The following is a 13,459-nucleotide window of genomic DNA, read 5'->3' on the forward strand; positions in this document are numbered from 1 at the left end:
CGATGCATGGGGGGGCCAGGACACAGCACTGCGGGGGGTCAGGGCAGTGCTGGGGGGCCAGGACACGGCACTGGGGGGGCTCAGGGCAGTGCTGGGGGGCCAGGACACGGCACTGGGGGGGTCAGGGCAGTGTTGGGGGCCAGGAAACGGCACTGGGGGGGTCAGGTCAGCATTGGAGGGCTCAGGGCAGAGTTGGGGGGCCAGGAAACGGCACTGGGGGGGCTCAGGGCAGTGCTGGGGGGCCAGGACATGGCACTGGGGGGGCTCAGGGCAGTGCTGGGGGGCCAGGACACGGCACTGGGGGGGTCAGGGCAGTGTTGGGGGCCAGGAAACGGCACTGGGGGGGTCAGGGCAGCATTGGAGGGCTCAGGGCAGAGTTGGGGGGCCAGGACACGGCACTGGGGGTGCTCAGGGCAGTGCTGGGGGGCCAGGACATGGCACTGGGGGGGCTCAGGGCAGTGCTGGGGGGCCAGGACACAGCACTGGGGGGGTCAGGGCAGTGTTGGGGGCCAGGAAACGGCACTGGGGGGGTCAGGTCAGCATTGGAGGGCTCAGGGCAGAGTTGGGGGGCCAGGACACGGCACTGGGGGGGCTCAGGGCAGTGCTGGGGGGCCAGGACACGGCACTGGGGGGCTCAGGGCAGTGTTGGGGGGCCAGGACACGGCACTGGGGGGGCTCAGGGCAGTGGGGGGGGGTCCATGCGATGCATAGGGGGGCACCCCACTGCAAAGGGGGGTTGCAGTGCCAGGCTCCCCACTCTGCAGGGGCTGTCGGGACAGTGCGAAATTTTGGGGGTGGGGGGGGGTGGCGATGACACAACCAGTGCAGTGCAGCACTGCGGGGGGGGGGTCACTGCAGTGCCAGAGTGTCCAGGGCAGGGCAGTGCAGTGCAGTGCTGGGGGGTGGCAGTGCAGTGCAGTGCAGTGCCAGGGGGTGTCAGTGCAGTGCAGTGCAGTACTGGGGGGGGATCAGTGCAGTGCAGTGCAGTGCCAGAGTGTCCAGGTCAATGCAGCGCAGTGCTGGGGGGTGTCAGTGCAGTGCAGTGCAGTGCCAGGGGTCCAGGGCAGGGCAGGGCAGTGCTGGGGGGAGGGGGGGGGGGGGGGGGGGCGGGGATCAGTGCAGTGCAGTGCAGTGCAGTGCCAGAGTGTCCAGGGCAGGGCAGTGCAGTGCTGGGGGGTGTCAGTGCAGTGCAGTGCAGTACTGGGGGGGGATCAGTGCAGTGCAGTGCAGTGCCAGAGTGTCCAGGGCAGTGCAGTGCAGTGCTGGGGGGTGTCAGTGCAGTGCAGTGCAGTGCCAGGGGGTCCAGGGCAATGCAGTGCACTGCTGGGGGGGTGTCAGGGCAGGGCAGTGCAGTGCCAGGGTTGTCCAGGGCAGGGCAGTGCAGTGCTGGGGGGAGATCAGCACAGTGCAGTGCAGTGCAGTGCCAGAGTGTCCAGGTCAATGCAGCGCAGTGCTGGGGGGTGTCAGTGCAGTGCAGTGCAGTGCAGTGCAGTGCCAGGGGTCCAGGGCAGGGCAGTGCAGTGCTGGGGGGGGGGGTGGGGGGTGGGGATCAGCACAGTGCAGTGCAGTGCAGTGCCAGAGTGTCCAGGTCAATGCAGTGCAGTGCTGGGGGGCGTCAGTGCAGTGCAGTGCCAGGGGTCCAGGGCAGGGCAGTGCAGTGCTGGGGGGGGGGGAATCAGCACAGTGCAGTGCAGTGCAGTGCCAGAGTGTCCAGGGCAATGTAGTGCAGTGCCAGGGGGGATCAGTGCAGTGCAGTGCCAGAGTGTCCAGGGCAATGCAGTGCAGTGCCAGGGGGGGTCAGTGCAGTGCAGTGCCAGAGTGTCCAGGGCAATGTAGTGCAGTGCCAGGGGGGATCAGTGCAGTGCAGTGCCAGAGTGTCCAGGGCAATGCAGTGCAGTGCCGGGGGGATCAGTGCAGTGCAGTGCCAGGGGGTCTAGTGCAGTGCTGGGGGGGTGTCAGGGCAGTGCAGTGCAGTGCAGTGCTGGGGGGGGGATCAGCACAGTGCAGTGCAGTGCAGTGCCAGAGTGTCCAGGGCAATGTAGTGCAGTGCCAGGGGGGCATCAGTGCAGTGCAGTGCCAGAGTGTCCAGGGCAATGTAGTGCAGTGCCAGGGGGGATCAGTGCAGTGCAGTGCCAGAGTGTCCAGGGCAATGCAGTGCAGTGCCGGGGGGATCAGTGCAGTGCAGTGCCAGAGTGTCCAGGGCAATGCAGTGCAGTGCCAGGGGGGATCAGTGCAGTGCAGTGCCAGAGTGTCCAGGGCAATGCAGTGCAGTGCCGGGGGGATCAGTGCAGTGCAGTGCCAGAGTGTCCAGGGCAATGCAGTGCAGTGCCAGGGGGGCATCAGTGCAGTGCAGTGCCAGAGTGTCCAGGGCAATGTAGTGCAGTGCCAGGGGGGATCAGTGCAGTGCAGTGCCAGAGTGTCCAGGGCAATGTAGTGCAGTGCCAGGGGGGATCAGTGCAGTGCAGTGCCAGAGTGTCCAGGGCAATGTAGTGCAGTGCCAGGGGGGATCAGTGCAGTGCAGTGCCAGAGTGTCCAGGGCAATGCAGTGCAGTGCCGGGGGGATCAGTGCAGTGCAGTGCCAGGGGGTCTAGTGCAGTGCTGGGGGGGTGTCAGGGCAGTGCAGTGCAGTGCTGGGGGGGGGATTAGTGCAGTGCAGTGCTAGGGATCCAGGGCAATGCAGTGCAGTGCCGGGGGGGCATCAGTGCAGTGCAGAGCAACGTAGTGCAATGCTGGGGGGGGGCTGTCAGTGCAGTGCCAAGGTGGGGGTGTCAGTGCAGTGCAGTGCACTGCAACACTGGGTGACGGTCAGGGCAATGCCGGGGTGGGGGGTCAGGGCTGTGCACTGCAATGCCGGGGGGACACAGTGCAATGCCAGGGGGCTCTCAGCGCCGTGCTGGGGGGGACGCAGTGCAATGTTGGGGGGTTGTCAGTGCAATGTTGGGGGGGCGCAGGGCAGCGCCGGGGGGGCGCAGGGCAATGCCAGGGGGGTGCAGGGCACTGCCGGGGGCGCGCAGGGCACTGCCGGGGGCGCGCAGGGCAGCGCCGGGGGGATGCAGGGCAGCGCCGGGGGCACGCAGGGCACTGCCGGGGGCACGCAGGGCAGCGCCGGGGGGATGCAGGGCACTGCCGGGGGCACGCAGGGCACTGCCGGGGGCACGCAGGGCAGCGCCGGGGGCGCGCAGGGCAGCGCCGGGGGCGCGCAGGGCACTGCCGGGGGCGCGCAGGGCACTGCCGGGGGGATGCAGGGCACTGCCGGGGGCACGCAGGGCACTGCCGGGGGCACGCAGGGCAGCGCCGGGGGGATGCAGGGCAGCGCCGGGGGGATGCAGGGCACTGCCGGGGGCGCGCAGGGCACTGCCGGGGGGATGCAGGGCAGCGCCGGGGGGATGCAGGGCACTGCCGGGGGGATGCAGGGCAGCGCCGGGGGGATGCAGGGCAGCGCCGGGGGGATGCAGGGCAGCGCCGGGGGGATGCAGGGCACTGCCGGGGGGATGCAGGGCACTGCCGGGGGGATGCAGGGCACTGCCGGGGGCGCGCAGGGCAGCGCCGGGGGGATGCAGGGCACTGCCGGGGGGATGCAGGGCAGCGCCGGGGGGATGCAGGGCAGCGCCGGGGGGATGCAGGGCAGCGCCGGGGGCGCGCAGGGCACTGCCGGGGGCGCGCAGGGCACTGCCGGGGGCGCGCAGGGCACTGCCGGGGGGATGCAGGGCAGCGCCGGGGGGATGCAGGGCAGCGCCGGGGGCACGCAGGGCAGCGCCGGGGGCGCGCAGGGCACTGCCGGGGCTGTCAGCGCCGCGCCGGGGCTGAGCGCAGCTCGGGGCCGGGCACCGGCGGGCCCGGGGCGCAGCGGCCGGGGCACTCACCGTCGGCGCAGCTCGGCGGGCAGCGGGGCCGGGGGCAGCGGGGCGGCCCGGGCCGGCATCGGGGCGGCGGCAGCGGCGGGAGCGGCGGGGCCGGGCGGCGGATTCGCGCGGAAACCAGCGGCGGGGGCGGGGCGGCGCCGGGCGAGACCATGGCGGCGAGGGGGGGGGAGGCGGGAGAGACCATTCCGCGGAGCGGGGGGGGGACAGACGGGGGACAGACCATTCCGGACCGGGGAAGGGGTGTGAGGGAGGCCCCTCCCGGGGGCGGGCAGAGCCGGGGAACCCCCCCCGGGGTCGAGGGGGGCCGCGGGCCCGGGCCGGCGGGGCGGTACCTGTCCGGGGGCGGCCGGAGCGGGGCGGCGCGGGGAGACGCGGCCCGGAGGGGCCGGGCCGGGCCGGGCCGGGGGGGAGGGGTCGCCTCAGGGGGGACCGTACCACTGCGGGGCGGGGGGGGGGGCGATGGGCCGTACCACTGCGGGGCGCGGGGGGGCGATGGGCCGTACCACTGCGGGGCGGGGGGGAAGGGCGATGGGCTGTACCTCTGCGGGGCGGGGGGGCGATGGGCCGTACCACTGCGGGGCGCGGGGGGGCGATGGGCCGTACCACTGCGGGGCGGGGGGGAAGGGCGATGGGCTGTACCTCTGCGGGGCGGGGGGGCGATGGGCCGTACCACTGCGGGGCGCGGGGGGGCGATGGGCCGTACCACTGCGGGGCGGGGGGGAAGGGCGATGGGCCGTACCACTGCGGGGCGCGGGGGGGCGATGGGCCGTACCACTGCGGGGCGGGGGGGGGGGCCGACGGGACGTACCATTTCGGGGAAGGGGGGGGGGACACGGGCCATAGCACTGCGGGGAGGGGGGGACACGGGCCCTGTCACAGCGGGTATCGGCTGTACCACTGTGGGGAAGGGGGGGGAATGGGCTGTACCACTGTGGGGAAGGGGGGGGTGAGCTGTACCACTGTGGGGATGGGGGATGGGCCACACCATAGCACAGTAGGGATGGGGGGGGCGCAGGCTGTACCATGGTGGCGATGGGGGGGGGGGGCACAGGCCCGGCTTGCCCAACCGGGTGCAGCCCCAGGGCTGCTCTACGCCACCCAGCACCCAGTGACACCCCAGGGCGGGATGAAGCCGTGGGGCAGGAGACCCCCACGGGGGCCAGACGGGACCCCCGTGCACCCAGCACCCCTCGCACACCCACACACCGCAGCGCAAACCCCCGTGCCGGGCCCCCGCGTCCCCCTCACACCTCGGCGAGAGCCCCTCAGCGTGGGGCTCGACCCCCCTTTTCCTGGCCCCAAACCAGCCAGTGGCCTCCCCCCAGCTCCCGCCTGGTTGTAATGAATCACGGCAGCCGCAGCCCTTCCCGTTCCTGCGGGATTCCCCCATCCATCACCAGCCCCGCCACGAGCTGCCCTCGGCATCTGGGGGGGACTCCACCAGCCGGGCTGGGGGTCCCCGTGCCCCATGGCAGGCAGCCCCGGGGATGGGGAAATGGCGGAGTTTCCCCTCCCCATCGCCCATGGAGGCAGTCGGGGACTGGCGTGGGGCCCAAAGCGCTTGCGAGGGTGGTTGAAACCCCACGGGTCACCGCCGGGGCGCCTATAGGGTGCCAAAACGGGGACTCATCCCGACGGCGGCGGCGGTGGGGGAAAGGAAACGAAACCTTCCCCCCCCTCGTTTCCTCTGAGCCCTCCTGAGGGAGGAAACCGGGCCAAATTGGGGCATCAAAGGTTCTGGCGCCGGCGTTGCCGAGCCCGAGCTGGCACTGGAGAGCACAAAGCACCGGGTCGAGGTGGCTGCGAGGGGAGGGGGGGTCTGCAGGGCCAGGGGACATGCACACGTGTGCCTTCACTTCCCCCAGGGCTTCCCCAAAATGCCACTGCCACCGCGGTGGGGAAGCAGCTGCGGTCGAGGCCAGAGGCGCGTGAGACGGAGGCGAGGAAGCGTCTGCCTGCCCCGATGCCACAGCATCGCCCGCCGGCGCGCAGGGAGGTGACGAAAGCTGGGGCGAGGGGGACGATCCGCTGCCTCCGATACCCGGGGAACCCGGGATGCCGGGGCAAAGCACCCGTTCCCGGAGCAGGGAGCGGGATGCTGAGCCAGGCTTGCCGAGGTTCCCGGTGATAAAAGCCGCCAAGCGTTGAACGTCGCCATCCAGCCAAATTTGGGGTCCCCCCACGTCCCCCCCCAGCCCCGTCCCCTCCATCCCTCCCCGAAGGCGCACCAGGGAGCCGGGGGGGCTCGGTGGTCCCCGTCTCAGGCCAGGAAGGAGGCGGAGGCAGGTGGAAAACCACTGGTTTAATACAACCGTTGCCCCTCGGGGGGTCACTGGGGATGGGGAGGCCCCTGGGGGGGGGTCACAGGGATGGGGTAGGGCCCCAGCGGAGCCGGCCGCGATGGCCCCCCCCCCCCCCCTTCTGCGTGCCAGCACGCGGCAGGACCACAGAGCAGGGCAGGAGGACGCGGGGGTCCCCATATGTGTCGCTCCCCCTCCCCACCCCGCCACAGCGAGCACCCCCGGGCTCGGCTTTCCCAGCAAACCCCCCGCCCCTCCGCCCCGGGCCGGAGCAGCGGTCGGAGCCACCCACGGTGCCAGGGAGCAGCCGGGGGCAGAGGATTTGCCACTGGCGCCAGGGGTGCCGCGGGGAGCCAGGCGCAGGGAGGGGCCCCAGGACTCGTCTGACAGGTCCCGCGGGGGCCCCGGGGCTCGGGCAGGGCATGGGAAGAGCAACACGCGTGCCCGTGCCTGTGCACACGCACACGCCGGTGCGCGCACTGGTCACAGCGATCCCGGCCGGAACATCGGCATCACCGCCAATAACCAGGGATGCCGGGTGGGACGCCAGGTGGGATGCCTGGGTGGGTGGGTGATGCCCGGCGGGGAGATCCCCAGGATGAAGGTGCAGTTGTCCATTCGTACCTGGAAAAACATCCACCCCGACTCCGCTCCCTTCGTACCACTGCCCCAACCGTGGGGCAGCCATGGGGCGGCTGTGGGGTGGCCGTGGGGCGGCCAGGACCCCCTAGACAGAGGTGGTACACTCGCGGGTGATAGGCGAAGTGGGTAACTCGTATTTCGGGGTGCAACGGTCCAGCGAGCTGGAGGTGCGGAGCGGGAGCCCGCAGCGGCCGGAGGGCTGGTCCCGGCGCCCGGCCCCGCAGCAGCACAGCACCCGCAGGAACTCCCGGCGCATGTCCTTGCTCCGCAGTGTGTAGATGATGGGGTTGGCGGCCGAGTTGAGCGTGGCAAAGGCAAAGAAATAGTTCGCCTTATAGAGGATCCGGCAAGCCCGGACAGGGCAGGAGGCGTCCATGAGGAGGATGATGAAGGCCGGCAGCCAGCAGACGATGAAGGCTCCCAGGACAATGGTGACCGTCTTGAGCAAGGCCAGGGTCTGGGCGGTGGCGATCTCGGCGTGGCTGGAGCGCACGATGCAGTAGATGCGGCTGTAGAGCCCCACGATGGCGAGGAGGATGAGGGTGAAGATGGTGATGACGAAGAGGATGTAACGTTTGGAGTAGAGGGGGAGGACCGTGGAGCAATCCCGCAGGTCGCTCATGCAGTTCCAACCCATGATGGGGAGGCTGCCGATGGCGGCGGCGATCACCCAACAAGCCCCAATGAGCAGCACCATCCGACAGTTCTTGTCGCTGCTGTAGACCTTGACCTTGGTGATGGCCACATGGCGCTCGATGGCGATGGCCAACAAGCTGAAGACGGAGGCGGCCAATGTGGCAAAGGCCGTGCCTTCCCGTACGAACCACTGTACTGGCGTCAGGTTGAAGGTGGTGGCTCCGGAGAGCAAGATGTTGGCCATGAAGGCCAACCCGGCCAAGAGATCGGAGAAAGCCAAGTTCCCAATGAAGATGTACATGGCCGAGTGAAACTTCTTGTTGCGGCAAACAGAGATGAGGACCAGCAGGTTCTCCAACACGATGAAGCAGCACAACACGACGATGAAGATGGAGACCACCCAACGGGTCGTGGTGGGGGAACTTTCCGAGTCCTCCTTGGTGTAGTTGTAGTGCTCCCGGATCTTCTCCGTGTTGAAGTATTCCTTGTAGATGCTCCCCATGGTTCCTCGCCGGCCGCGGCTCGGCTCGCCGCCCGTCCCGCCGACCTCAGTGCTGCCAGGACATGGTGCCAGGCTACGGAGACCTGTGGGACAGAAGAGACGGGGTGGGAACGGCATCAGGGTCCCCCGTCCACCGTGAACCGAGGAGGGGTGCACACCTGGGCGTGCATCTGGTTTGGTGAGGAGAGAGGCGCGAGATCCTGCCGCACGGCATCCGCGCCGGCACGGCAGAAATGACTCAAAAAGGAAATCCTGATGGCAGACGATAAAAGAGATGCACCTTTGAGCTGGCCGGGGTGCAGAAGTGCGGCCTGTGGGACCATCCTGCCGCCACCTTGGGGACACGGGGGTGGCCAGAGGTGACACCCCGGGGTGAGCACAACCACGGTGCAAAGCGGACGCGGGGGACGACACGGGGGGGACCCTCCCTGGGGATCGGGGGGATGCGGGGGCTGCTGTGGGGTGAAGCCCCCGGGTGGCTTCCACAGGGGGATGGAGGAGCCGTGGCCAGGATGGGCAGGACACCCCTGCAGCCCCCTCCCTCCCCCCTCCCCAGTGAGGGATGGGGACCCGGTACTGCCCCCCGCCTCGATTAGGGAGGGGGTCCCCAACATCTGCCTGGGCCTGGATGGGGCACCCAGGATCATCGACCCCCCCCCCGGCAGGGCTGAGGCACCCGGTACTGTGGGTCCCCCACCCCGGTTAGGGCCGAGGCACCCGGTACCATCCCATTCCCCGCCCCCCCCCCCGTCCGGTTAGGGCTGGGACACCCAGTACCGTGTTTCCCCCCCAAGTTAGGACCGGGACCGTCGTGTGTGTGCGTCCCAAAATTAGGCCCGGGACCCCCGGTCCACCCCCCGCCGCCCCCCTCCCCCTCCCACTCCCGGGACCCCCGAGGGGGAGCGGGTGGGTCCGGGAGTGGGGGAGAGGGAGGGAAGGAGCCCCGCACCCCGCCGCACCTCCAGCCGCCGCCCGCTCCGTCCCGGTGCCGTCCCGGTGCCGTCCCGGTGCCGTCCCGGTGCCGGTGCCGGTGCCGCCCCCGCCGAGCGCTGCCTCCCGCCGCCGCCCGGGCTCCTGCGCAGCCGCGCCCGGTGCCGGGGCACCGCCCCTCGCTCCCGTCGCCCCGGGACCCCCCCGTCCCCCTTCCCGACGTCCCGGTTCCCGTCCCGGTTCCCTCCGCGGGCACCGGTGCTAAGGAGAAGCCGCTTGGTCCCGGGAGGAGCCGCCGCCGCCCCGAGCAGAGGCGCGATCGCGGCGACGGAGCATCCGCCGCTTCCCCTTCCCCGCGCCCGCCCCGCCACCGGCCGCCCCCGGCCCCGGCTGCTGCGGCCGCCGGGCGGAGCCAGGGCCGGGGGACGACGGGCGGGGGGGGGGGCGAGGGGACCCCCCCGGGAGCCGGAACCGGGAGCCGGAACCGGGATTCTCCCCCGGGATCCTGCCCCGGGATCCTGCCCCGGGATCCTCCTTCGGGATCCTGCCCCGGGAGCCTGAACCGGGATTCTCCCCCGGGATCCTCCTTCGGGATCCTGCCCCGGGAGCCTGAACCGGGATTCTCCCCCAGGATCCTCCCTCGGGATCCTGCCCCGGGAGCCTGAACCGGGATTCTCCCCCAGGATCCTCCCTCGGGATCCTGCCCCGGGAGCCTGAACCGGGATTCTCCCCCGGGATCCTGCCCCGGGAGCCTGAACCGGGATTCTCCCCCGGGATCCTCCCTCGGGTTCCTGCCCCGGGAGTCTGAACCGGGATTCTCCCCCGGGATCCTGCCCCGGGAGCCTGAACCGGGATTCTCCCCCGGGATCCTGCCCCGGGAGCCTGAACCGGGATTCTCCCCCGGGATCCTGCCCCGGGATCCTGCCCCGGGATCCTCCTTCGGGATCCTGCCCCGGGAGCCTGAACCGGGATTCTCCCCCAGGATCCTCCCTCGGGATCCTGCCCCGGGAGCCTGAACCGGGATTCTCCCCCGGGATCCTGCCCCGGCAACCCGCACACTGGGACCACCCTGGGACCCCGCACCAGGATCCTCCCCCAGGACCCTGCACCGGGCTTCCCCCCCCCCCCCCCGGGCCCCCCAACTCAGCCCCCACGCTGGGATCCTCCCCAGGGACCCCCCTCGGGAGCCAAGTATCCGGGGGGGTCCCCGGCAGGAGCAGGATTTGGAGGGGTCCCAGGCCCAGAGTATTCGGGGGGGGCCCAGGCAGGAGCAGGATTTGGGGGGGGCCCAGGCCCAGAGTATTTGGGGGGATCCCAGGCAGGAGCAGGACTGGGGGGGGGTCCCAGGCAGGAGCAGGATTTGGGGGGTCCTGGGCAGTAGCAGGGTCTGGGGGGGTCCCAGGCCCAGAGTATTTGGGGGGGGGCCCAGGAAGGAACAGGATTTGGGGGGGTCCCAGGCAGGAGCAGAATTTGAGGGGGGTCCCAGGCCCAGAGTATTTGGGGGGGTCCCAGGCAGGAGCAGGGTCCAGGGGGGTCCCGGGCCCAGAATATTTGGGGCTCCCAGGCAGGAGCAGGATTTGGGGGGGGGTCCCAGGCCGGATTTGTCCCCTCACCCACCAGGCCGGGTGAGCCCCCACAGCGGGGGCTGGGCAGGGGAGGTCTTGGGGGGGGGGGGGGGGGCTGGAAGCCCCCCGGCCATGGGCGCAGGGGGAGGGGCCACGGGGCCGCACACAGGGCCCCTTGTTCCTGAAATATCCCCTGCTCCGGGATCGCTCGGAGTAAATTGGATCAGGCCTAGGGCAGCCGGTGCCCGGCTGGGCTTAGCGCCGGGTTTAAATAACCGCGGAGGCGGCGGCAGCCAGATGGTGCCGGGCAGGATCAGGCCCCACGGGGTTTGGGGGGGGGAACAGGGACACCCACCGTGCCCCACCCCGGCTCCGGCACACACACGCGGGGCCACGCGTGTTGCAGGTGGGTGCCGAAGCACAGAAGATGCGTGGCATGGCGGGGAACGGCGTGGCACGGCACGGCCCCGGCACAGGGACCCCCGAGATTTTGGGGGGACTGCCCCCCCAGCCCTGCGGTGCCAGCCCCAGCCCGGCCAAGGCAGCCGCCGGCGGTGACCCAGTTACCGGAGCCCTGGCAGCACCAAATTCCACTGGAGCTGGGGTGGGGGTCCTGGCTCGGGGTGGGGGGTGCAGCAGGAGCTGGGGTGCAGCCGGCAGCACCCCAGCACCCAGGGAGCACCGGCGGGATGAACCGGGGTGCAACGGGGCGCCAGCGGTGCTGCGGTGTGCGGACGGGGGTGCCGGCACACTGGGACACCAAGGTGGGTGCCAGCGAGGGCACACGGGTGCCAGCAACCCCTTGCACACCCACGTGGGTGCCAGTGAGGGGACACGGGTGCCAAAACCCTGTTGCACACACACATGGATGCCAGTGAGAGGACATGGGTGCTGGCACCCCGTTGCACACCCAGGTGGGTGCTGGCACCCTGTTGTACACCCAGGTGGGTGCCAGTGAGGGCACATGGGTGCCAGCACCCTGTTGCACACCCATGTGCCCTCACACCCGGGTGGGTGCCAGTGAGGGGACACGGGTGCCAGCACCCCCTTGCACACCCAGGTCAGTGTTGGCGAGGGCACGCAAGTACCGGCACCCTGTTGCACACCCAGGTGAGTGCCAGCGAGGGGACATTGGTACCAGCACCCCCTTGCACACCCAGCTGGGTGCCAGTGAGGGCACTCGGGTGCCAGCACCCCCTTACACACCTGGGTGGGTGCCAGCGAGGGCATGTGGGTGCCAGCACCCTATTGCACACCCAGATGGGTGCCAGCGAGAGCACAAGCGTACTGGCACCCCATTGCACACCCGGGCGGGTGCCAGTGAGGGGACATGGGTACCGGCACCTTGTTGCACACCCAGGTGAGTGCCAGCGAGGAGACACAGGTACCGGCACCCCCTTGGGACACCCGGGTGGGTGCCAGCGAGGGCACTCGGGTACCGGCACCCCCTTACACACCCAGGTGGGTGCCAGTGAGGGGACATGGGTACCAGCACCCCCTTGCACACCCAGATGGGTGCCAGCGAGGAGGCGCAAGGGTACCGGCACCCCATTGCACACCCGGGTGGGTGCCAGTGAGGGGACATGGGTGCCAGCACCCTGTTGCACACCCAGATGGGTGCCAGCGAGGGCACAAGGGTACCGGCACCCCCTTGCACACCTGGTTGGGTGCCAGCAAGGGCACGTGAGTACCAGCACCCCGTTGCACACCCAGGTGGGTGCCAGCGAGGACACACAGATGCCAGCACCCCATTGCACACCCACATGGGTGCCAACAAGGGCACAGGGGTGCTGGCACCCCGTTGCACACCTGGGTGGGTGCCAGTGAGGGCACGCAGGTTACCAGCACCCCCTTGCACACCCACGTGGGTGTCAACGAGGGCACAGGGGTGCTGGCACCCCGTTGCACGCCCAGGTGTGTGCCAGCGAGAGCACCAGGGGTGCCAGCACCCCGTTGCACACCTGGTTGGGTGCCAGCGAGGGCACGTGGGTGCACACCTGAGGGCACAGCCTCACCGGCACCCACGGCACCCAGGGCCAGCACCCAGGGCAGCGCCGGCATTGCCACCCACAGGCTGGCGGGCGCTCGCCGCAGCCGTTAGGCGTTGCACAAGGCGGGGGGGGGGGGGAGCCGGGGGGTGCCAAGGGCGCAGCTCCCCGGGGATGGGGTGGGAGGGGGGCCGCCGCCAGCTGCAGGCCAGATGTTGGTGAAGCCAAAACAGCTGGGCCGGATCCTGGCACCCGCTTCCCGCCCCAGCGCGGTAGGGTGGCCTGGCCGCCGGCGAGCGGGACAATGGCTAAGGCCGCGGCCACCGACACCGGTGGGGCTGGCACCGAATCCCACCAGCCACGGAGGGTCTGGCCCCCTGAGCCCCCCCCCAAGGGTGTCATCTGTGGGGCAGCCCGCTTTGTCACCCTGGGGCACCCCGCTTTGTCACCATGGGACAACCCCACTCATCACCGTGGGGTGGGCGAGGGCGCGGGGCACGGCCACCCTTGGGGACCGGGGTCCCACCCAGCCCCCCCAGCTTGGGGACCCTCTGTGGGTGCCCCCCCACCCCGGGGGGCTGGAACGGGCATGTGGGGCTGGGGAGGGGGACACGCGTGGGTCCCACGCGTGGAAGGGGAAACCGCGGTGCTTGGAGTTGGGAGGGGGGGGGCGGAATCAGCATCTTACCGGTTGTTTTCCCGGTCCCGGTGCCGCTGCCGGTGCCGCTGCCGGTACCGGCAGCGCAAGGCTCCTGCCCGCCGACCGGTTGCAACATGTGCGGGGGAGCGGAGGCGGGGGGGGGGGCGTGGCGGCCCCGGGCCGTTCCCCCGCCCCATGGAGGGGCGAGGCCACTCGTGTGTCCCCCCCCCCAGCCCACTCGGACGCCTGGGTCCCTCGTGGGGTGGGTGGGGGGATGCTTGGGTCCGCCGTGTGCTGAGGGGGACCCCAAAAATGGGGTCGGGGGGGGGGCAGGAGCCCCCGTGGGGGGCGGTGTCCTGGTGCCGCCCCCCCCCACACCCTGTGCCCCATTAC

At 70.9% G+C, this 13,459-nt stretch overlaps 1 protein-coding gene across 1 annotated transcript; it reads right to left on the reverse strand.

Moving 5' to 3' along the window:
- Positions 1-6,890: 6,890 nt before the first annotated feature.
- S1PR2 (sphingosine-1-phosphate receptor 2) lies at positions 6,891-13,202 on the reverse strand. Its single transcript, XM_075725209.1, has 2 exons — positions 13,115-13,202; positions 6,891-8,026 (listed from the first exon to the last, which is right to left on the reverse strand). The coding sequence occupies exons 1-2, from the start codon at positions 13,200-13,202 to the stop codon at positions 6,891-6,893; spliced, it is 1,224 nt and encodes a 407-aa protein (XP_075581324.1).
- Positions 13,203-13,459: the final 257 nt, after the last annotated feature.

This window comes from Pelecanus crispus, chromosome 27, assembly GCF_030463565.1.
Source record: "Pelecanus crispus isolate bPelCri1 chromosome 27, bPelCri1.pri, whole genome shotgun sequence".
NCBI classification, from domain to species: Eukaryota; Metazoa; Chordata; class Aves; order Pelecaniformes; family Pelecanidae; genus Pelecanus; species Pelecanus crispus.

Coding starts and splice junctions, on each gene's coding strand:
- S1PR2 (XM_075725209.1), bottom strand. CDS start 13,202: ATGTTGCAACCGGTCGGCGGGCAGGAGCCTTGCGCTGCCGGTACCGGC. Junction 8,027..13,114: donor CGGGACCGGGAAAACAACCG/GTAAGATGCTGA, acceptor TCTGTCCCACAG/GTCTCCGTAGCCTGGCACCA.